Here is a 23708-nt window from a genome sequence, read left to right as displayed (position 1 = left end):
TCCTGGCCAACTGACAGCTTTAACGGAACAAATGATTGACCATTACTACTCTTCCAGTCCTCATCAGATCAGGATTTGTGTTGTCCATGTCAAAATCACATGGTAGTTCTCTGTATCACAATAATATTTAGGATGGATCCACAATCCTATTGATGAAATATGGGCTAGGCAAACATTTCTAGCTTTATGAATGCAAAAGTTTGGCTTGATCTGGGTTATGTCAACCTAAACCTGATTCATTTTTTTATTTTTTATCTTTCTTACCCCAAAAAGGGTTCAGCAGGTTATTTATTATTTGTTATTTGCTTAAACCTGGGAACAAAATGGCTTGACCAAAAGGTAGTAAGGAATTAAAGACTTAATATTTAGCATTATTTATTTATTTATTATTTATTAAGCTGGTTCTGATGTTCTGCTTCTCTTTCACTCATATTTTATTTGAATAAAATAACAGTTTAGACAGTTCTACAATGTGTCTGATCTTTTGACTACTTGAACTTTTTTTTTCCTCGGAAAACTTGTCCTTCATATTAAGTTGTGAGATCTCTGCTGTTATTTTCGGACATTTAAGGAGTAAGAATACTGACCAAAAGACCAACTGTGACTCCAGTTAGTAATATTTGCCATTTTTAAAACAAAAGGAGTTGCTGTAGGTGACAGTTTGTCTTCATGTGTTCGGCCTTTGTTCCCTGCCCTTCAGACGCATTGATGATGACATGGGACGAACTCACGAGTTGGAGCATTCTGCCATCAAGTGCATGAGAGGAATTCTCTACTGTTACATGAGACAGGCCGATAAGGTGAGTGTTTCATCCTGGCTCAGTACAGCTTCTGCATGTTTGCATAAAAACACCCCCGAAATTACACACTGCGTTGCAGATCAAAGGTATATTCCTGCTCATCAAAGCCTCTTAGTGCTACAGCCTTGGACACATCTGGTTCCTCTTTCATATCACAACAAATAACAAAAGGAGCCAGTTGATATAGTCCTGAGGGCTTAATAACCAGCAGTCTCCTAATTTCCAATGACTTTTGCTCCGAAGGAGGAAAATTTCACGCCACCTCTACTGAAAACTGATGAATGTGTAGAGTAGGCTGTGAATGAGGAAAAAAATGGCAAGCCATGTTATGTATTCAAAGAAAAGCCAGATATGTCTCCTGAATATTTTTTTTTTTTTTCCCTCGTTGAGCATATTTTTTTAATAGAGCAGCCTGCTGCGTCCCTGTGTATCTGCACGTATATGGTGTGCACCGTTGAAAGGCATCCTCTTTCATCTTGCCTCGACCTTGACGATCCAATTTAGGGGAGAGAGTTTCTCTGTCTTAATTACAAAGCTGCGTTTACACAGTTAATTACACAGAACAGCTTTCGTTATGGCCCCGTCACCAACGCTTACGAAGTACATGGCATTTTTTATGGAAACTGTGACATGGGGGCACTGCAGGGCAAATATCACAGAGCAAATACAGCAGCTGTGCCCCACTGATTAGATAAGATAGTGTATGAGGAAGAAAGGATATCTTTTATTTAACAATTACACTTTTCTTAAAGGAAAAGATTCTACCTTTGCCATTGATAAACAAATGAGGTGGCTGTTTATGTTTATTTAAAGGAGCTTTGTTCGTACTGAATACAAAGGTATACCAAAACATTTAGAGATTACTGATGATAACAATGATAATAAAAATATTAATGCTTAAAATACATTGTTTAAAATTTCACCAGATCTTTTCTCTTCCTTCAAATAATCAATTCCTGTATCTTTAAACAATGTCCTGAGGTGCTTAAACTTATATATAATACTTGTGTGTTTTCCTCAAGGAATTGGACAATACTGCAGGAGAAACTCATGAAACAGAGCTAGTGAACAACAGATACAACATGCTATATAGATGCTCTGCTTTTATGCTGATTTGCATTGAAATTCAGGCAGCGTTATCATCCAGAACAATATTTGTTAATACAAATTTTTATATATGCAACAGAGGAACTCACTGTCCGGGCTTATTAAGGCTGCAAACAACACTCTTTTCCATTTCTATAGTTAACTAACACCGGCCTTCTTGTGTTACTGTGACATCCCTATCCTTAATACATACATACAGTGGTGTAAATGAAGTTCTTTATGATTAAGAAATAAACTCCAGATGGCCCTGTGTGGAAAAAGTGATTGCCCCCTAAACCTGATGACTGGTTGGGCCACCCTTAGCAGCAGCAACAACAGCTATTCAAGGATTTGCAATAACTGTCAATGCTGTGGAGGAATTTTGGCCCACTTACCATTATTGCTAATCCAACATCTATTTCTTTAGCATATTTTAAGTCATTTTTTGTCAGTTCAGGACTCTGCAACTTTACTTTTGTTTTTTGTAATTTTTTTTTACTGTGCTCCAAATGCTAATTATGTGCCAGTGGCTGCTGGAACACTAAATAGGCCAATAAGTCAGTGTTTTTGTATACGGCTTGTTACACTGCCTGAAGAGACCAAAACATTGATCAATTCAGGGATATGGTCACAGATCTAAGCGTAAAAACGTGAGCTGATCATTTAGTCGTGATGATCTAAACAGTTATTGAGCTCACTGTATCCCTTTAACATAACTTTGTTTTGAAAATGAAAGTCATTTCCTTTTCAGTGAGAAATGATAAGGAATTGCAGTTAATTGACTTGATGAGATGCAAGAGTTTTGTGCGTAGCTAAAGATGGAAAATAAGTGCATGAAAGTGGACTGTTAAAACAGCAGGCGTTGAAGTAGTTTGCTAAATTGAAGCCCATATTGGCGCATTGCAGCACTTGAAACAATAAGCAAGATCGGGGGCCTCTTCAAATATCCCAAGAGTGGAGCCACTTGACACTGTGGCTCTGCAGGGGCAAGAATCAGGGAGACCACTACACAAAAGCAAGTTTTATAGAAACATAAACAACAGCGTTAGCTGCTGACAGAGGTACCCCTCTTATTCTGTACACATACGCACATAAGCATTACTCACTATGGGATGGCAAGAAATGGAGCAGTTTCAGTGAAAGTGGGACAGCGGGTCTCCACTATGACCTGACTATATAGCAAAATAGGTGTGAGGGGGGACGACGACAAAAGAACCCAAATAAAAGAGCTCATAGCGTAAAGTACAGGAGATAGAGAGCTAGAAGTAAGAAAGAAGGTAGGAAGTAAGAAAAACAATGGAGACAACAACGAGGGATTTAATGATAGAGAGAGCAGTGAGAGAAGTAGAGAAAAGAAACGAAGGAGGTGAAAATGGGACAAAGGGCCAATTATTTATAACTGTGCGACAGGACAGGCGGCCCATCTGTGATTTGGTGTGTAGTGTAGTCGATGAAGCAAACACATGCGAAGCCATCAACAAACCACCGAGGATAAAGCACAACTAAAATGTTGTACATGTCTTGTTTTAAACAGTGTTATCATTTTGGTTGCCATAATCTGGCCCTTATGTGGTCCCGAGCAGAGATGTTTGTACTGTAACGTGTAGCGTGTGGTGTTGTTCCCTGATTAAACTCTTCACTCTTTATCAGGTTATTTTATTAAAAACCAAAACAAAAGAACAGATTATGTGCAGCATGTATGATTGTAGTGGGGATGAACTCTTGCAGCCAGGATTGTAAACATTTAATTTTTTTGAAACGGCTTAAAAATGTTAAAGAAATGTTAGTTCCTTTTAAACCTTTTGAATCATATTTGTATGGGTATAATAGATTGAAAAAACAGTGCAGGCAGATGGTGGTTAAGATTTAAGTAGCTGATTAAATTTAAGCAGCAAGACTAACTGAAGTGAAAAAGCTGCAAAGAAAGCTAGAATAAGCTGAAGTGGCAATTGAAATGGAGGAGCCAAAAAGGCAAACAAACAAAGACAAACATTTAAATGGCCTAAGACAAAGGAGCCAGATGTGGAAATCCACTGACTTCTGTTAAGTAAGACTCAAGTTTTTGCCTTAACTATATTCAGACCAATTATGCTTACATTCTGATCACCCTTCACCCCAGCCTTTGGAGCCAGGAAAAAACTCTGGACGTTGATGGGTCAGCAAAAGTGAATGCAGTAAAAGAAGTTCAGTTTGACAGTTTAAATATAAAAAACAAACCGCTTTAGCTCAAGAGAACATGCTGAAAGGAAGTGAAGTGTAATTTAATTTTTTTTCCATTCACAGCAGTTATCTCAAGTTGCCTGAGAAAATTATAGAAAAGAAATCCCGGGGATGTGGGAATCTGTCGTGACAAGTTGACATGGGGGAAAGAGAAGAATGGACAGAGGAGGATAGAGAAACAAGAAGCAGTATTGAATTTGATTCGTTAGAATTGACCTATATAGAATTAGAGCAGAGGTGCCATCTCTGCCTTAAGCAGTGCAACCATAAGAGACATGACAGACATTACAGTGTGTAAAGAAAGTTCATCACCATGTTTGACTCAATACAAAAGGTTTCGGTTGATATGTTTTTGAATTTGTTGAAGGCTACTCTAGTATAGCTAGTTTCTTCTAGTAACCTCTGTGGGGCCATGGATGTCTCTCCCTTTGATTTTCTCTCTCCCTCCCTTTACCCTGGACCTTTTTTTTCCTCCTTTCATCTCTCTCTCTTTCTCTCTCTCTGTGCATCTCTGTTAGGTGGAGGAGTTTAAACAGGATCCTAGCCCCTCAAAGTGTCTGCACTCTGTATTCCATGTGGACACCGGAGATGAGGTTTACTTGCACGGCGACTACCACCACCTGCAGGTCAGCCAGCAAGCAGACAAGTGAAAAAATGGGGCAACTACCAAATGAAAAAAGAGCGTTTAAATTGAATTCTTCGTGCATACACCTGTGTGTTTGATGTGTGTGTGTTACCTAGGGGTTTTACTGTATATTGTAAAAAATGTAGAGTAAAATTTGCCACCCTGGTATTTTATTGTGTCACATATTTAATATAACTTTAGGAAAAAATGAGGTCAGAGAAGAAGGTCTGTAGTAAGTGAACCTTGCTAAAGATGAATGAACAACAGGATGAATAAAATAGACAATCAATCTCTTTGTGACAGGTTTTGTTTCAAGTGTTTTGAGTGGGGGGGGGATTCCATTAAAATGTCTCATTTCCTCAGCCCCTCTGCCTGGCATGCATAGACGCTCAGAAAAATGACTTTCTCCGAGAAGTGCTTGTGCACTAAATTGGCACTAAAACGGCTTGTTCCTTTGTCAGTGGTATTAACAGAGGTCAGTTTGGTGTGTAGCATTTGAATGGAGAATGCATTTCTAGTGAAGGGTGGCCAATACATCAAGAGAGCTAGAGAGAGAGAGAGAAATCGAAATAAAGCTGCAAGGTTAGTTGCCTGTGAGGGGAGAAAAAGACATTCAAAAATGTAAAAGAGGTAACTTATTTATTGATTATTCTATTTTTTCCAGCAACTTCACCATTGTTGATGATTTCCAATGTCAAAAGTTTAATAGCTACTGTAAAGTCTGTCTCATTCTCTGCACTGTGCGAGAAATTGAAGACTAATTTATAAGTATGAAGTTATTATACGGTGTATGTGCAAATGATAGTAATTGCTTTGATGGCATCTTATCCACCCTACTTCCCTCTGTCACCTCTACAGATCGATGCCGTTTCTTTATTCCTGCTGTACTTGGTGGAGATGATCTGCTCTGGTCTGCAGATCATTTTCAACACCGACGAGGTAAACAAGCCGTTAAAATGACTGCGGTTTTCAATATTAGGATGTAAATGTCGGCCTGTTTATCGCTACATTTTCTAAACTGTGAAGCAGAGGCAAATAGTGTCAATCTCTGGTCTCACTTACTGTCAAGGTTAAATGTACTGATATGATTATAAACTGCATGAAAAATAACTACGGAGTTGTTACATTTTATCACTTTGTGGATTTTCCATGGTGCTGTGCATTTATGGCAATGTTGTATTTTAAAACATCTCACAGCTTCTCTAATCTTTGGAATTTTTTTTTTGTGAAATTCTGTATTTATTCTAAAATACACCACGATATAGTTTAAATGATCTAAGTAATCTGATGCTACCTTCTGAAGGTTGAGCTAGCTGCTGTAAAGTAAGACCAAAGGGTCTCTAAAGCCAGTTAGATATATCCTAAATCCCCTACAGATATCCTAGAGCTGACACAAATGCAGGATCAGGGGACAGTATCTCACTTTTATAGCTTGGCTCACATTTATGCTCTTGCTGAGCCGCTCAGTTGACTTTCAGCAGAGAAACGTTTAGATGATTTCATTGTGGAAGCTTAAATAGCCTCCTGAGAATCGAACCAGTAACGTTGTGTTTGGCAACACACCAGCCCTCTATTACTGTAAAGCTGAACGGTCTCTTGTAGTTTGATTTATCTGTTGGTGTCATTTTTTTTGCCTTTTTTATGTTTGGCTCTAAATAAAACAAGAAGGCAACTTGGCTGTTAAGTTTACACACTGTGCTGTTTATTATGTGGCCCGCAGGAGTATTTGGAACGTCATTAATTCTGTTAGTTTTTACAGCCTGCTCAGCTTTACTTACCGCCACAGAGCAGTGAAATTTGTGCCCCTGGTAAAGGAATCCATTTGTTTACTAAACTGAGCTTATCTTAAGAAAGTAAGGACATGGTGAAACGTTATACCACTAACCAATTAGTGAGCGTACACACACCTCCCAACCCAGTCATCTCTCATTTTTCTCCATTTCTTACTCTGAACAAAGCAAATTGACAATGTAAGTTTTTTATGAGGGCAGTCCTGTTTGTGCAGCAACCTTAATTTGCATGGTTAAACAGTGCTTATTAGGTTGTGTAATGCAAACCGAAGCACGCCTCCCCCAATCTCACATTAACAAACATCAGATGCACTGAGCATAAGGGTTTGAGATTAGCTTTCTCACTGAACACTGTTTGAAATGTGTTTCATTTGGACTAATCACATTATTAGAGTGTTTATTAGTTTGTTGTTGGCTGTCACTACTTGTGAAGTCCATCGGTGTCCACTTGACTGAGCTGGAAGCTGCATTGCAGTATATATATTTTTTTCTTAGAGTGGCATAGAAAGGCTGATGCATGTCCTCTGAGAAGATACACTATCGACCTCCTCCCAGATGCCATTTTCAGTTTCATGCAGCATGAAATGGAGCGACTCATTAGCCAGTTTGTATGTCTGGGGTGCTTTTTTTTCACACAGGAGTATACGTGAGAGCTGCTGGCACATGGTAAAAGCAGAAGCACATGTAGTGTGCTTTTGCCAATGTGCCCACGTTCCCAAATAGTCAGCCCCCCGCCCCCCACAAAAAAAGGGAAAAAAAGCAGAACTGGCCAGGATGGTTTTCTAGCAGCAGGGAGGGGAGACAGAGGGACTCATTTGGCCGACGGGCAGTAACATTCATTAAGATACCATTAAGATACTAAAAAGTTCCCCTCGTTAATCACTCTGCTCATAAAACCCCCCAATAAGAGACCCGGCAAACACCTTTCCCTCTTTCCCAGCCTCATCTGCTTTGCCCCCTCTTTCTCTGCCCATCCTCACTGCCTGGCCTATTTAAGACCTGCACAGGTTCTGTCTTTCTCTTTCAGCTGTTTTACTCTCATCTCTCAATTCCCCTCCACCACTTTGTCATTTTAGATTAAATCTACCATCACTCAAGCACATACACCAGTGTGCTGGCACATTATATGTTTCACTTTTTAGTAAATTTTTTCCTATATGTATACTGTATAATTTTGCAGGAATCTGCGTGTGCCAGATGCTAGTTATAAGAAACATTTGAAATCGGCTAACTGCAATTTTAAACATTTCGATGCCGCTGTAATGTTTGGTGGAATCAACAACACTACTGATGAGTTTTTAGAGCATCTAAAGGGTGGCATTTGTTTTAGCTGGAATTTGTAAAGTGTGTTGATTTAGTGTCTTTATAGTTATATAATTACAGTCTAGCCATAGGGTCAGTTTCACCTTGAGCATGGATTAGAAATCAGCTTTCTTTTTCACCGTAGTAACCTTTGTAATGAGAGAGTTATACTCATCACCCCAGATCAGTATCAAAGGTCATCTATCAATGGATCCAGACGTGTGTGTGTGTGTGTGTGTGTGTGTGTGTGTGTGTGTGTGTGTGTGTGTGTGTGTGTGTGTGTGTGTGTGTGTGTGTGTGCGCGCAGCTGCATTTTACGTTATGTACTGCGATTCCACTTTCTTTTTGGACACATCTTCTGTCTCTAGCCCCGTTTATGCATACATGGGCGTGTGTGTGTGTCAGTATACTCTGTGTATGCAGGTTGCATAAACACAGTATGTTGCATTTTTTCCGAGTGTCCCATGTATGTTTGTTTTCTACATGCAGGTTTCCTTCATCCAGAACCTGGTTTTCTGTGTGGAAAGAGCATATAGGGTACCTGACTTTGGCATGTGGGAGAGAGGCAGCAAGTACAATAATGGCAGCACTGAACTGCATTCCAGGTCAGTAAAAAGAAAACACACAAAAACATTCTCTCCACACTCTCGTTTTTTTTTTTTTTTTAAACCTTACTTTTGCTTTTCTCTATACTTTTACCACTTTTGTAGTACTGGCCAGAATATGTCCTGTATGCAGGGTGCTGCAAAAGTCCTAAAACTCTTAAGTTACATACCTGAAATAAGGTCTGTGGGAAAGTTGTAACACCAGAAAAAAGATGTGAGAATGTATCAAAGATTCAAAATAAATGTTTTTAGAGCAAACCCATACTTCATGGGTTTGCAAACCCACTATATTTTACATGGTTAGCATGGTTGTCTCACAGCAAGAAGGTCCCGAGTTCACTTCCACCATCAGGCCGGGGTCTTTCTGAGTGGAGTTTGCATGTTCTCCCTGTGTTGCGTGGGTTCTCTCCGGGTACTTCACCGTCCTCCAACAGTCCGAAGACATGCAGTTTGTGGGGTTAGGTTAACTGGATATTCTAAATTGCCCTTCGGTGTGAATTGTTGTCTGTCTCTATGTGTTAGCCCTGCGACAGTCTGGCAACTTGTCCAGGTTCTACCCTGGATCTCGCTTAAGACGGCTGGGATAGGCTCCAGCGCCACCTGCAGCCCTGAAATGGACAAAGGGAAGAGAATGGATGGATATATTTTACATATATTTAATATGCTAAATGTGTCACTTAAGAGTTGCCATTTTACACATCCACTCGTCTAATGCATTAGGATGCATTTGGAGTCATTTTTTGTATGTATCTGATGAGTAGACCAATATCGAGTCACCTTCCACCACCTTGTCCACCCACACCTGAGGGAAATGCGTCACTCTTTAGCTGGTAAATTCTTCACTGTGCTCACCTTAGCTGCTCATGTTTTTTTTCTTTCCCCCCCCTTTTTTTTTTTTTAAATCTTAGCAGCTGTTGCTTTAAATTGGGGATTGAGCAGTGGGTGTAGCAGTAAACTGAGGTGCCTACTGATGAGTCACAAGAGAGAAACAATCGTTTTTTAAAAATGCAACAGTGCTTAAATGCTCCATGGGCCAAGAGAAACTATACCTTGATACTCTTCTAGTTTTATAAATACACCCGTTAAAACAGATCTTTTAGTTTTACTAAAGTATTACTTTGGTTTTCTTCTTACGCAACTGCAAATCATATTTGCCTGGGCCCATATTTGTTTCTGTCTCACTGTCGGTGAGTGCAGCACTTGGAAAAACAACAATGATGTAGAGTGTTCCATCTTCTTGAAATTAACTACAAAACCCCTAATTATTTCAGATTTTTAGTAATAGGGCTCTGAGTTAAGTTTATTTGTAATATCTATGTATTTTAATTCACTAGATTGTGAAATTCTAATGGTTTTTGCCAATGACTGTAGAAAACAGTTATTGGTTTTTGCTTATAGAGAAAACAACAGTAACTATAGCAAGAAGGACTCTTATCTATTCAATCTTCTTTTTCTTTCCTGTCCATATAAATAGATCAGCGCCAAACAATAAATGTAAAAACACTGTATTTCCTGCAGGAAGCAGCAGAAATGTGGGAACATGTAATGCTTTTCTTTATAATCAAGTCTATTTGATCTAGTGAGGTGTTTGTCGGGTCAGTGTGTACTGATGGAAATGTCAAATCAGCACAAGTTGGTAGCTAAAAAAAAATGTCAGTCAGCAAGTAAATAACCTATATTAAAAGAAAATGTAATGGACCAGCCATCTGAATGGTTAACCACCATGCAGATAAGGATTTGGAACAACCTGTTCAAACACCAGCACTGTTCTTAGCCCGTGTTGACTTTTTGTTACGTTTTCCCTAACTGATTTATCATCCAAGGTCAAACCGGCCTTCCTCTCCTCGCTCGGTTTCTTGATAAAGATCCTCAATTTCTGCTATTGCTTATCTCTGAAAAGCATGTCTTTTTTTCTTTCTCCAACAATCCAGAGCTATTGGCACCAGCCTGTCAAGATGTCCTCAAGAAAAGATAACAAATTCAGTGTATTGAGGAGTGCTGTGTCTTTTCGTGTTTCTATCTCTCCATGCCATGCTTTTGGATTCCCCCAGTTAATGAGTTGGCTTATATATGTACTTTTGTATTAATTACCATGGCGTATCCAAAAACGAAACAATTCAGAATGGCTCCATGGAAACACGATCTGTATAATAATCAAACTCCATATTAGAACCATTCCTCATCTGTCACGTCCGGCTTCGAAACACGAATATGGCTCTAAGCTCACAGGATTCACAATGGATCATTCCTGAGCAGTCGGTGGTTCTGTCAACTGCAGAATCACAATCACAATGAGTTTGTCCATTTTTAATCAAGTAAAGAAAAGTTGGTGTGTGTGGATCAATACTGAACCACTGTATGTAAACACACCTACTCTCAGAGTAGCAGAAGACTGTTGTACAGTCTGCAGCAATATTTTCATCATGCGAATCCTTATCTCCACCTGTCAACCGACATGGTTGCATCATCATTTTACTCTGGTCCTGATTCCAAGCATCACTTTTTTTAACACCCTGGGTTTCCACAAAGCTTTAAAGCATTCTATGTACATGTGAGGTACTGTCAGGATTTCTGACCACTGCTGTCAGTTTGCGCGTGTTTGTGTATCTCTGTGTGTTACACAAAACTACTTTCAGCAGAACTCTTTTAGAGGCTAAATTAGCCTCCCATCATCTGTACTAATGCTTTTTAATATGTCAGCACATCTACCACCAGTCAGTGGCAAGTTTCCTGCATTTTTTCCCTTTCTCCTCTCTGTTCTTTTCTAGGGAAATCTTGGTAGGGTAGAAAGGGAAACAAAATGACAGTAAAATTGATTCACATTTAGGCTGCATTGCAATCACAGTAGCCAGCCACTGTGAAATGCACTATGTTTTTTTTTTTCCTCTCCTCTCCATCATCCATTATCGAAAGTAGACCACAATCTCAGGAGCCTTCAGCTTTATTGAATCCTAACAGATAGCCATTTAAGATTCAAATGTGATTCAGAAGGCTTTCTGGTGAACTTGGGGACTTTTGACATTTTCAAAACACATTTGGTTCACGTTGCATCATTTTTTCTGTTTTCTTAAGAATGAAAAATAATATATTCTTAAACTGATCAATGTTAGATTGAATTATACTTGCTTATTGTATGTTTTGGTGAAAGTTTGCAGTTTCTTTTCTTTTCAGCTCTGTGGGCCTTGCTAAAGCTGCACTGGAGGCCATCAATGGATTCAACCTGTTTGGAAACCAGGTATTTGATTCCCTGACTTCTTATACTTTGCCACCTCTTCCGAACTCACATTGATTTGTCTCCTGTTTAACTGTGCCACCAGGTAGTAGACTGCATTATAGCCCATTCAAATCTCCTCTGTACATCAAGAAGGTATCCTAGCTGGGTGCAATGTCACCCCGATGACCAGCCTGAATAGTAGAAAACTGCAGTTTATTTACAGGTAGACAGCATCAGTGTAATTAGTGCCGCTGTCACTGTAGCAAGATTGCTTCTCTGAGTGGACGATTGATCAGGAAAGTATGTTTGTGCATGTTTGTGTTTGTCTCAGCAAATTGTTTGTGCTTCTACAGACTGTGATCGATGGCCACAGTTGAATCAGGTTTCCCTCCAAATTTCAGAGGCTGTTTTTCTGTGTGCAAAGTCCATTAGTGGATATGTTTCTTATTTATTTATTTAATTTTTTTAGGAGAAGAAATCAGACATTCATTATACCTGCTAATGGATTGGAAAATGAAGCCTTCCACTTAGCAAGCTTCCTCTCTTATTATCTTTTCTTCTTATTTTCTTCACTCGGGTATTTGCCCAGAATGGTTTGTGTGGCAGTTCTCTCCATTTAAGCTTAGACTCTTTATCTTCTCATCGTATGGCTGTCGGGTATGACCGTAAAGTTGCTGTTTGTGTTTCTCTTCTGAACATCTGCAAAATAAAGGATTTAACTGTGCCTGAAAATGGATTTTGTCATTGAGCTCAAGCTTGTTGAAAGAATCAATTTATAGAGGTGGCTGCTTTATGGTCCATGCTGTATGGGGCTTCTGTACATGTGAGAGAATGAGTGTGCCTGTCTCTGCCGGTCTCGTGCCCCTTTGTGGGAATGCTACAAGCTTTCCAGTTGCTTATTAATGATCTCTATCAATCTTGATGTCCCAGCTGACGCTCAAGCACCAAATGTAGCTCCTTCCCCTCGATGCCCTAAACCGGAACATTCAGTACACTCTTAACTCTTCTATCATACTTTTGCACACTCTTGTGGCTGTATATCACAGTTAGCCTTTGTATTACATGGACAGACACGCATCCTTCAGTTTTGGAAAAGTCACACCCGACCCCTCACCACAGCCCCCTCAAAGTCACACTGAACGCATGATAGAAGCCTCTCGGTGTGACAAATTGAACTGGACGGATAAAATTGATCTCACATGAGGAGGATCCTTCAACTTTAAAGCCGGTCTTTAAATTCACAGTGCTGTTTACACACGGCTCTACAATCAAATCCCAACACATTCTAGTTTCTCTCAAGGGACTGTCACCTAATTCACACCGTGTCAAGAGCAGGGATAAAGCAGAGCCAAGCACATGCCTAACAAAGTCCAGTTTAATATATTTCTGTAAATTAAATGTATTTCATACATATATCAGTGCATAGAAAGTGGTGCCAAGTTAAAGTTCAAAGTAAATCATTATAGTGTCTTTAAAAAATGGGCTTTAAATAATTGACATTCAATCAATGTTCATAGCAGACCATAAAAAAACCCAATGACATCAGTGGTTTTTTTGAGAGGCGTGAGCCAAATCCTCACAGTAGGTGGAAGGATGGTTGTATTGAGAAAAACCTGAAAATAATTTATATTGACAGATATTTGCCTTCAAAGACTATCAAAGACTGCAGGTTATAGTCAACTTTTTTTTTTTTTTTTTTACTTCAGATCACTCATGAGGATGCATAGTGATAGATGCACAAGGAACAAGCAGTTCTTAGTTTTCTAAAATCAAAGTTGGTTTGAAGAAAACCTTAAAACAGCATCCACTGCTCAAAAAGGGTTGAGCTGTTGCACTGAAAGTATTCTACAGATTATGTCTTATCTTAACTCATTGCCTAGTTTTTTTTGTTTTTTTTTTATTGCTTAGTTCTGTTGGAAGAGATATTATGCTACAAATATACAGTGCATATTCAAACTTATTTTTTATTTTTTGTAAAAGAGGTAAATAGAAAAATGTAGTAGTTAAATCATGATAAGCTGGTTGGACTGTCTGCTTCTGCTTAAAAAATGTGACTAAATAAAAGAAGACAAAATGGCTCAAATCTAAAAGGCAAAAACACTCATTTTACATGCTTGCTTTGTGGGTTAGTGTTTTTATACGTTGCTTTTCTAACACTCTTGTTTTCTTATGTGGGTTTTTTCACTAACTTGCCACACAGCTGTCTACACTGGTGGCTAGCAATTCACTATGTATGCACTATGTAAATTTCTAGAGGAAAGCTTGCTGATTTGACTAAAAGCCTTGGCCAGATGTTTTTTTTTTTTCTTTCTTTTTTTTTTTTTTTTTTTTTTTTTTTAGAAATAAAAAACGCGACATTGGCAATATTCATACATAATGCATCTGACTTGCGTTAGAAACTGCTTAGCAGTTTGGGGGAATTGCCCACTTGGTTTCATATAAGCACTGCTGATGGATGGATGGATGAAGTGCAGTGGACTGTTTTTTGTTTTTTTTTCCTGAAAAATGGTTTGATTGCTTCCCTTACTGAGTAAAAAGCACAAAATGTTCCCCCCCTTCCTCTCGTGGAAGTGTTTAAGTGCTCTGGATGGACAAACTGCATCGTGGTAGTAGTGCTTCATTTTTGTACAGGGAGACTTTTAAAGTGATCGGATGACTAGCTGTTGTTTAAGCACTCCCACACTGCACTTCAATAACATGAGCAATCCAAATATATCTGCCTGGTTTTACAGCAAAACAGTGTTTTGATGTGTGGAGGTGTAATACCGGAGGCTTTGAAGCCAAATAATTTTAAGCATTTCCATATTTATTTATTTATTTTTATTTCTTTGGACAAATGGAGGACTTTGTGTATGTTTGTCGTTTTGCACGTATAGAGCTATATGTTACTGTGAAGCACAAATTGTTTAGCTGTAAATTGAATGCTTTTCTTTTATGCTGCAGGGCTGCTCATGGTCTGTGATATTTGTGGATCTGGATGCTCACAACAGGAACAGGCAAACCCTTTGCTCTCTACTACCCAGAGAGTCTCGCTCCCATGTGAGTACATCAATCAATTTATTGACTGTGTACATCTTCTAAATAATTTTAATAAAACAAAGAAAAGCATACAGATTTTACAAGTAACAAAAGGCAGAAACGACACAAAGCAATATGTGCAATAGAGCACTTCTAAAATTTGCAAAATATTATCAGCTTCATATCTTAAACATCTTGTAGAGCCATTCACTCTCAGAGTGCAGGCTTTTCCGTGGTTCCTAGAGTTTCCAAACGTAGAATGAACTTAAGTCAGTGCTTTCAACTATCAATCCCCGCTTCTGTGGAACCAGCTCACAGTTTGGAGTTGAGATACTGGCACCCTCATACTTCTACAATTAGGCTTAAAACATTTCTGTTTGATAAAGCTTGGGGTTGTAGTCAGGACTCTCTCTGGTAACCATTTCTTCTTCATTATGCATTTTATTCTTGTTTCTCTTTTCTCTCCTTTTTTCTCTTCTCTTTTACCTCACCCCTAAACCCTTACCCTGGTTCTGCTGGAAGTCTCTTCCAGAGAAAGAGGGGGGTTCTTTCTTCCCACCATTGCTTGCTTCATAGGGGATCGTCTGATTGTTGTAGTTCTCACTCTAATTAGTTTTTACCTTACAATATGAAGTGCTCTGAGGTGTCTGTTCTTGCAAATTGAATCAAACTCAGTAAACTGAATTTCACTGAAGGCTTATGACAAATTGGTACATGGTCTTGGGATGACAATGTCAGTCCAGCACAGTGAGCACTTTGCATTTGCTCAATTTTTAAAATATTTAAACTATTAACTATTGTAGAGAAATGTTGAACCAGCATACAGGAATGTGCAGTCAGAGCAAAAAAACTCCCACAGTATTTTTATGATATCCGCCTTGCAGTGATCGTTAAAACAGTGATCAAGTAACCTTTCGTTTTGCTCTAAAATGCAACAATCTTTTAAAATAGTTTATTCAAAAATCAAGAATCTTATTTTTATTTCCTTTTTGTTATTTTGTCTAAATTGATCATAGTAGAACTAGAATAAATATTAAAATATTGTTTAAATGTTGCATTTTGTCTGTGAGCTAATCTCTTTGTTCTTAGAAAAATATCCACAGTTTCACAGCATGACGCAAACGTTTCCCCCAACGCTCTTTTACGGTGTAGAGAAGCAGCTGTATGCATAGTCTCTACAAAATAGTAGCCTGTCACGCATATGTCAGATAAGGTTAATTACATTAGAGTAGATATCAATTCAACAATGTATGTTCCTCACGGTGCAGTCATTACACTGCCCGTACCTGAGCTCTTGATCGTACACCACTGACAAGAAATGGCAAAAGTAAGAGCTGGATATAGAGATGCAGGGAGGTAAAGCTCAAAGAAGAAAGCGTGAGGAAAATCTTTCCTACTCGCCAACACTCGCAGGCACTTAAATCATTACAGCTGTGTGTGCGTGTGTGTGTGTCGAACTTGTAAGCCAGAATTGTCTAGTCACCAACAGCCTGGGAGGAAATTAGTGTAATTAGACGATCAGCAATGGCATTATAGACATAGGAGACTGACATTAAGAAGTCTGAAGGAGTGCAGGAGACGCCAACAATTGTCAGGATTGTGTCAAGATATGCAAAACATCAATATATTATCACTATGTCATGTAATATGTCAAAAGATTGAAATCCAGTATTCAGTTCTAGACACATTCAATACCTGCACAGAGTGTGTTGCAAGCTGATATGATTTCTCAGCTGTAGCTGCTGAGGATGTTACCATGTAGATTAGGGTTGTAACAAGAAGTTGAAGAATATAAATGAATAGGACTAGAAAGAGCTACACCTGGCTCCTCTGTGAGCTGCAGAGATATGTGCAAAGTATAAAAAAGAAACGCGCTACAAAGGAGAGCAGCAGAAATCAAAACAGAACAGAAATCTGGTCCTTAAGCGTTCATAGCCACGTCCATGTCAGAGCGCTTGTCCCTGCAGTTATTTTATAGATTCCAGTGCTCAGACAGGATATGGAAAGGCTTTGATTTTTGGAATCTGCCGTCTATTAATAAACTTTAAATATTCATAGCTGTTTGCAGTGAAGCTATGCCCTGATAATTTTCATTTCCCTTGCTTAATAGAGTAAACCAAACAATAAAATGGGACTATTAGATGCTCAGTCACAGTGGTTTGTCAAGCCTGATAACAAGATTCATTCCTAACCATAGCCTGTATGTAAATGTAGTCAGTGCTGTAGTGTTTTATTTATAAACCCACACTTTCACTCCTAAACCGCTTATGGGCATTCACGCATGTTTAATAATTCTTTCTGTAGAATATATAGATGTACAATAAATTATCTTATTGGCTTCCCTCATTTTATACTCAGAAGTTATGCAAAGTGACTGTGAGATGCAGTCATTGGGAAAAGTTTTGGTCCTTGTGGAATTTTCAAAATATTTCTCTGACCTAAAATGCCAGTGGATTTTTACACAAACACTAAATGTAGCTAAAAAAAAAATATATATTTTAAAAAAATGAAGTAAAAATATCAGCCTGGAAATATATATTATATATAGCAAATGTGGCAAAAACATTTCACGTAGTTCATAATTGTTGTAAATCTTTTTGTTTGTCTCCGGCAGAACACAGATGCAGCTTTACTTCCAACCATCAGCTATCCTGCGTTTGCTGTTGATGATGATGCTCTTTACACTCAGACACTTGACAAGATTGTCCGCAAGCTCCGTGGCAAATATGGCTTCAAACGTTTCCTCCGTGACGGCTACCGCACCGCAAACGAAGACAAGAATCGCCGCTACTACAAACCTGCTGAAATGAAGGTTTGTACTCGTGTTTTTTCTCTATATTCTGTTCTTCTTTGGATTAAAGCCACAGTTTTTGTTTCATTTTAAATAGCTCATTTGTATTTTGCCAATGCAAAGAAGAAATTATGGGGTATATTCCTAACGAAGATAATGTGATCCAAAATGTTTCTTGTTGTTCCAGGTTTTAATAAGATGGTCATTAGCGTAGCAGTTGAAATAAAAATTATATCTGTGAATAATATGCTTCAAATCTAGTAAATGGATTTTAAAAAAATTAACCCGACTTTCCATTAAAGAAAATGATCAGTTAGAGATTTACGAGCAGTGACATTTTAGAATTTTTAGACATCGAATAAATATATTGTGGTCCAGTGTGCTGACAGCTACACTTCTAGTCCTTTTGTCATGGTTTGTGATTCTTGTTGAGTATTTTCTTTAGCAATTTTCTCTTTTGTTATTCCTAATCTGTTTTTGCTTTTTCTTTTTTCGTTTTACCTCCTTTCTATTATTTTTATCTCTTTTAAAATTGTCTGCGCTGTTCTTATCACCTCTGTTTAATCTGCCTCACATGTTCCATAGCAGCTAATTATTCACAGAATTAAAGGATGATACTTTGCTGCTTCAGAACTATCTTACCTCTTTGTTGGTAAAGCGCTGGAAACATCTTGGTGAGCCAGTCCAGTTTGAATTGAACCTTAAGGTGCATACCTTGACTATAACAAACAATTGAGTTACTGTTGTCTTATTGTTAGCTCTAATTAGTTTGGTCATTCACCTCAGACTTCATTCACCCCCCCCCCCAGAGAACTGATGTATATGCAATATTTCTTCTCTTTTTGGAACACTCTTTGTAAGTCATGGAGATGTAGATCAGCAGTTTCTGAAAGTCTTAGGCCAGCCCATCTGGCACCAAAAACCATGCCATGTTCAGAATCACTTAAATCACCGTTCTTCCCCATACAGATGCTCAGTTTGAGCTGCAGGATGCCTAAGTGTGTTGCATTACTGCCATGTGATTGGCTGATTAGCTATTTTCATTAGTGAGCAATTTAGCAGCTGAACAAAATGACGAGTGTATGTATGTGTGTGTGTGTGTGCGTGTAAAATATAGGTTTAATATAACTGAGTTGAACTCAATTGCCAGTAACCACAAGCACAGCTAGCAATGCATAACATGTGGAAAAGTTCAGCTTGAAAGTGCTTGACATTTCAAAAGTTTTCGAAATTCATAATCCTCCAAAGGTTTCATCCTTTTATGATAATGCTAAGAGATCTGCCTGCGACTTAGCCTCTCCCATTCCACGCATCCTAATCCCCCAGGTATTTCACCCTAAATCTTAGCGTGCATGTGTGTGGGTGCGCTGGGTATGCAGCTGAGTTGTTCCTTATCAGTGTGTATGCTCATGCATATACACCTATGTGAATGACCGGGCATTCATTGTCCTTTAGTGAATTCCCTGTGATCCTGGCCAAATGACAGTGCAGTCACTTTAGAAGCATACCATGAGTGAATCACAGGCTGGACTCTTAATACTAAACAAATCATTACTTTACCTGGAGAGCTAGCCTGCTAGAATTAATGAGCTCAGAGAGGCGTTAGGTAAGAAAGCAGAGATCTGTGAGTTTAGACAGATGCTGGAGTTTCTGTTTGGCAGTGAAACACTAACCAACTGTTTCAAAAGGCCTAATCAGTTGTACCTAGTAGGGATGTATGTAATCAAAGAGTCACCTGACAGTAATTTGATTCCTTAATTACATTCATGATTCATTAAAAAGGATAGTCATCACTTTGTAGTGACAAAAGGTGACTTTTCTGTCTGAAAGGTGAGGCTGAGAAAAAAAGATTTAAAAAGGCACTGATGATGGAAGTGCTTGCTTGATATGTCAGAGTGGGCACTCATGGGGCTCCAACTCTGAACCACTTTGAAATGAGCTTTGTTTAATCCTGCGGCTAATAGGATACAAAGACTCTAAAGACTCTAAGAATTATCAAACAATGTTTAATGCCTCAGTTCCTTCAGGCTCCGTCCTGCCCTTAGTTCGACCAGCAGGCAGTCAGATTTGTTGTGGAAGACACTCTGGCCAGTTAACGTTTCATAATGTAAAAACCCAATTAATTTTTTCATTCATTAATTTTTTTTATTAATGAATTAAAAAAAGTGATTTGCCAGTTTCAGAATCCTCGCTGATTAATAGTGTTACAAATATAGTCGAAAAGCAATACCGTGAGTAAAATGTTACCTCTTTTGAGTCATAAGCCACCTCACAACAAAATGAAATGCTTTGAGTGTGTCTGACACAGTTTTGCGTTTTATCTGGAGGAAAGAAATCACAGGTAGGCCGGGTTCCCCTGCAGAAGACATTGACTAAAGTTGTTGTTGGTGTTTAAGAGAGAATTCACAGCAGGGCAGGCGTCTGTGCTCCCTGTCTGTTTACCATTGACAGAGAGCAGCGGCAGCAGCCTGTGTGATAGACAGTTTTACCAATCAGTCGAGCTGCTCAAGCACAAAACACCAGGGATCCCTGTCTGTTTACAGCCTCAACGGGCCAAAAGGCACAGGCCTCACTGGGTGACTGCCTCAGCTCTCCTGTTCTCTCGTACTCTCTCCCCCCCGCCACCAAATACACCCCTCCCCTGCTTCTCTATCTCTTTATGCACTTGCCTTTCTTTTTTCCTTCCTCTCTATAACCCACCTGATAGCTGCTATTGCTTCCCGTCTTTGGTGAAATATACACCTCGAGACCTGCAGATCTACATAATCACAGAGTGCCGACATTTAAAGAAGCACATTAATACAGACATGAGTATCCGCTCAGTGAAAAGCACCTTCTAAGTGTGTTTGTACGAGCATGTGTGCCAGCTCAGCCAGGCATTTGTTATTGCATTAGGATGTCTCTGTTATCTTCCATCAGCGCAGAGATTATTGAAAAAGATAAGGTACAAAGATAGTCAGAACTAATTACTTTTATAGATAGAGGGACTAAAATGCAGACACACACGGACATATGCACACATGCATTTTGTATCGATGGATTTTTTTTAAGAGGCTAATAAAATTCTGCAGACTATTTGATCTTTTTACAAACTGACCTTTTATTATTTTTAGTGTTTTTCCAAATTCGGTAACTAAAGGTGGGTTATTGTGTAGGGACAGTGTTTTGAGTTGATCCTCTTTAATTAAGCACTGAATTACTAAAGTGAATAATTGTCTGCTTAGCTTTATTGTCTATTGTAAATGTGACTTGTAATTGAATGGCTTAAGATTTTTGTTCGTTTGTTTGTGCATGGGTGCTTGTGTAAGATACAGTGCAAATACAGTAGATGAAGTGTGCAAGATTCAGAGAAAAATCCAGGAAGTGATGGTGTGAATTCAAGTGTTTATTTGGGGAACTTTTGTCTAGCTGCTGCCACTTGGTGCTTTTGATTTATTCACATTCATTTGACAGCAATGTGTTTATGAGCTGACAGGTTTAATTAAATAAATAAAATAAAAAACTGAATAAATTGGCCAAATAAGAGGAAGCAAGGAGGGAAAAACACTGAATGGTTTGACAAGTATAAAAAATGATAGAAATCATATGCCATGGCCTACAAAGTCACTAGTTCTTACTTGTGGGAAGAGGCATGGGTTACATTTTGCAGTGGATTTGTCAAAACAGCAACTGAGTTAATCTTTTAGAAAAAATTATGTTCATCTTAAATTAGACAAATGTGTGCCGAGGGTTTTGAAGTTGTTTTGGAGGCTAAAGGAAGCCGAACATCTTACTGAAATGACTTGGGTTGGTCTGTTCCAGGCAACATGAGAGCTGTCAGTCAAACTTTGTTGCACACTAAACAGCTGGACCACAACCAAGCAATCTGCTGCATGTCTGGCGTGAGAAAGTGAATCAGTCAAAGGATTCTGATTTGTGATTTAGTATGAATACACAAGCAGAACTATCTACTATAAAATTCATGTATTTAATGTGAGCCAAAGCTTCCATATTTATAAATAGTTTGAATTAAAAGAAATTATAGGATTAGAGGCAAAACCCTTAACACTTGGTCAACTATTGTGGTGGGATCAGGTGGCTCAGTTATGCTGTGGTGACATTGTGCTGATGCATTTTGGCTTCACTTGACCTTTTAGAGGGAAGGGTCACTGCAAAATCACCTTTCTTCTGTGATGGAGCGGTTCTGTCATGATGGGAGTGGTCATTGAACTACAATGAATTTGAGTATCACGCGTTATGGCCTTCACAGTCACCAGATCAGTCTCCACCACCATCATTAAAACATCCAAAAACAAAAATGTTTTGGAAGAACATGCCTCTAACAAGCTTTCAGAAACTTGAATAAAAACCTTAAAGGGTATATTGAAGCTTATTTGTGGCCTGACTAAATATGTATGATAGCTTGCAGTCCCATTTGTAACACATGGTATAGTTTATTGATTGGATTTTTGTTTGGACTTTATACTTTCAACTTTAGGTTATATAAAACTACTGTGAACCTCGCATTCTAAAATGTCAAGAAGAACTCGACCAGAACTAAAAAGCAACATCCATCCATCCTCATCCGCTTTATCCGAGGCCGGGTCGCGGGGGCAGCAGCCTAAGCAAACAATGTCTTTTTTTTTTTTAACTTAAGCACACAGCGAGTAGGTATTTATATTGTTAAACATACATTGTAATTCTCTTGTCTTTGTTATACTGAGTGAAATCTGACAAATCTTTGATATTGAAGGTCTGAGTTCACAGGCAACATGGCAGTGTTTTTTGCCACAGTGTCATTTTCTGAGCGCTGCTCTTAAGTGTTTGTTGTTGCTAGGTTACAAATAATACCTTATTTCATGTTAGGTTGTAAAAGACTGAAAGCCAAGATTTTGATTATTCAGTGATAGAGAAGTGACACTGAGTCCTCAGTAAAACTAAACTCCGACTTTCTCTGTGTTTTTCCATCTATGTGTCTGTCTATTGTAAACATACTAAACTTTCACACCTCTAGATGTCCTCCTCAAAACAAACAGCCAAGTTTTTGAATTAGAAAAAAAAAGACCTTGTAAAGGATCAGTAATATTTCTCTCTATACTGACAGGTTTCATTCAGAATGTCACATCCTTTATATTTTTTCTCTGTGCCATACTGTTCCATATTCAGTGCTGCTCAAATTCAGCTTTAAAGCTCCTGCGCCTCTCTTCTCTTTGTGAAATGAAAAAAGCAATAATTCCTCCCCTCTCTTCCTCTCTCTGTCTTTCTCCAGCTTTTTGATGGGATCGAGTGCGAGTTTCCCATATTTTTCATCTACATGATGATTGACGGTAAGCCTTGTTCTATCCATTGCTGCTGTTATGGTGCCTCAAGTGGGTCATTGCCATGGTATAAGACAGACTTATAGCGTTTTACAGGAAATTACATTTTTCTCTGGTTTTAGAGGACATGGATACACACTTTTTTTCTTTTTTTTAAATTTGTTAGTGACCCAAAGTAAATGGTCAGAAATAAATGAAAGACTCTAGTTTTTCCTAAGCATTTCTTTCTTCCTTTAAAAAAAAAAAAAAAAAAAATCTAATAGCCCCTTTGCCTCTCTATATGCCACAGATTTTTCTTAAGACTAACAGACAACCTGCAGGGCCTGTTGCTCTATATGAAGCTATTCATCTTTATTGGCTCTGCTCAAAAGAAAAAAGGCAGTTAAACTGATCCAGACGGATACATCAATAACCAACAAGCCTCTACAATGAAATGCTCTTAAAAAAATCTTGTATACCTAGGAAGATTTTTATTGACAGTGCCTCACCATTTTTCAGTATTGTAAAACTATTTTATTAGGGTAACTTTGCCTGACTGATGCAGTTAACAGTTAGATGTGAAAAAGCATTTTCAATGTTTTATTTTGTGTGTGTGTGTGTGTGTGTGTGTGTGTTGTAGGGGTCTTCAGAGGAAATAAGGCCCAGGTCAAAGAATACCAGGAACTCCTTGAACCCATCATCTTTCAGTCGTATGAGGGTGAGTAACCACATAAAAGCCAACATGCACCCACACACATGCAGTGACCGCTGAATGAGGAAAACCGTGAACTCCTGAACACAAACATATATGATATTATCTCATCTGGCCTGTCAATATAGTTCTTTTTAATACTTTTGATTCTGTTCTCTCCCCTTCCGGCAGCGACAAACTTTCTCTTATTAAATCAGTTTTACATATTCATACACCACATACCAAGGTTCACAAGAGTGATGCATCCAAGTGAACTCAACCTTCCCTGT

At 38.6% G+C, this 23708-nt stretch overlaps 1 protein-coding gene across 3 annotated transcripts in view; it reads left to right on the top strand.

The window, feature by feature from the left end:
- The window catches only part of phkb (phosphorylase kinase, beta), a 104569-nt gene that overhangs the window by 27116 nt on the left and 53745 nt on the right, over nucleotides 1-23708 (top strand). For all 3 annotated transcript variants that reach the window (XM_086305483.1, XM_086305343.1, XM_086305406.1), the window contains 9 exons: nucleotides 701-800; nucleotides 4625-4732; nucleotides 5590-5670; nucleotides 8313-8428; nucleotides 11600-11663; nucleotides 14586-14681; nucleotides 17275-17472; nucleotides 22700-22757; nucleotides 23368-23445. In XM_086305483.1, coding sequence (XP_086161609.1) covers nucleotides 701-800; nucleotides 4625-4732; nucleotides 5590-5670; nucleotides 8313-8428; nucleotides 11600-11663; nucleotides 14586-14681; nucleotides 17275-17472; nucleotides 22700-22757; nucleotides 23368-23445 — 899 coding nt within the window. The remainder of the gene's footprint in view (nucleotides 1-700; nucleotides 801-4624; nucleotides 4733-5589; nucleotides 5671-8312; nucleotides 8429-11599; nucleotides 11664-14585; nucleotides 14682-17274; nucleotides 17473-22699; nucleotides 22758-23367; nucleotides 23446-23708) is intronic.

This window comes from Aulonocara sp. 'chitande type north' Nkhata Bay, linkage group LG1 (genome assembly GCF_057382095.1).
Source record: "Aulonocara sp. 'chitande type north' Nkhata Bay isolate Kocher_YH1m ecotype deep benthic linkage group LG1, A_spYH_male_GT1.1, whole genome shotgun sequence".
Lineage (NCBI taxonomy): Eukaryota > Metazoa > Chordata > Actinopteri > Cichliformes > Cichlidae > Aulonocara > Aulonocara sp. 'chitande type north' Nkhata Bay.
This window is presented reverse-complemented; position numbering and strand designations above follow the sequence as displayed.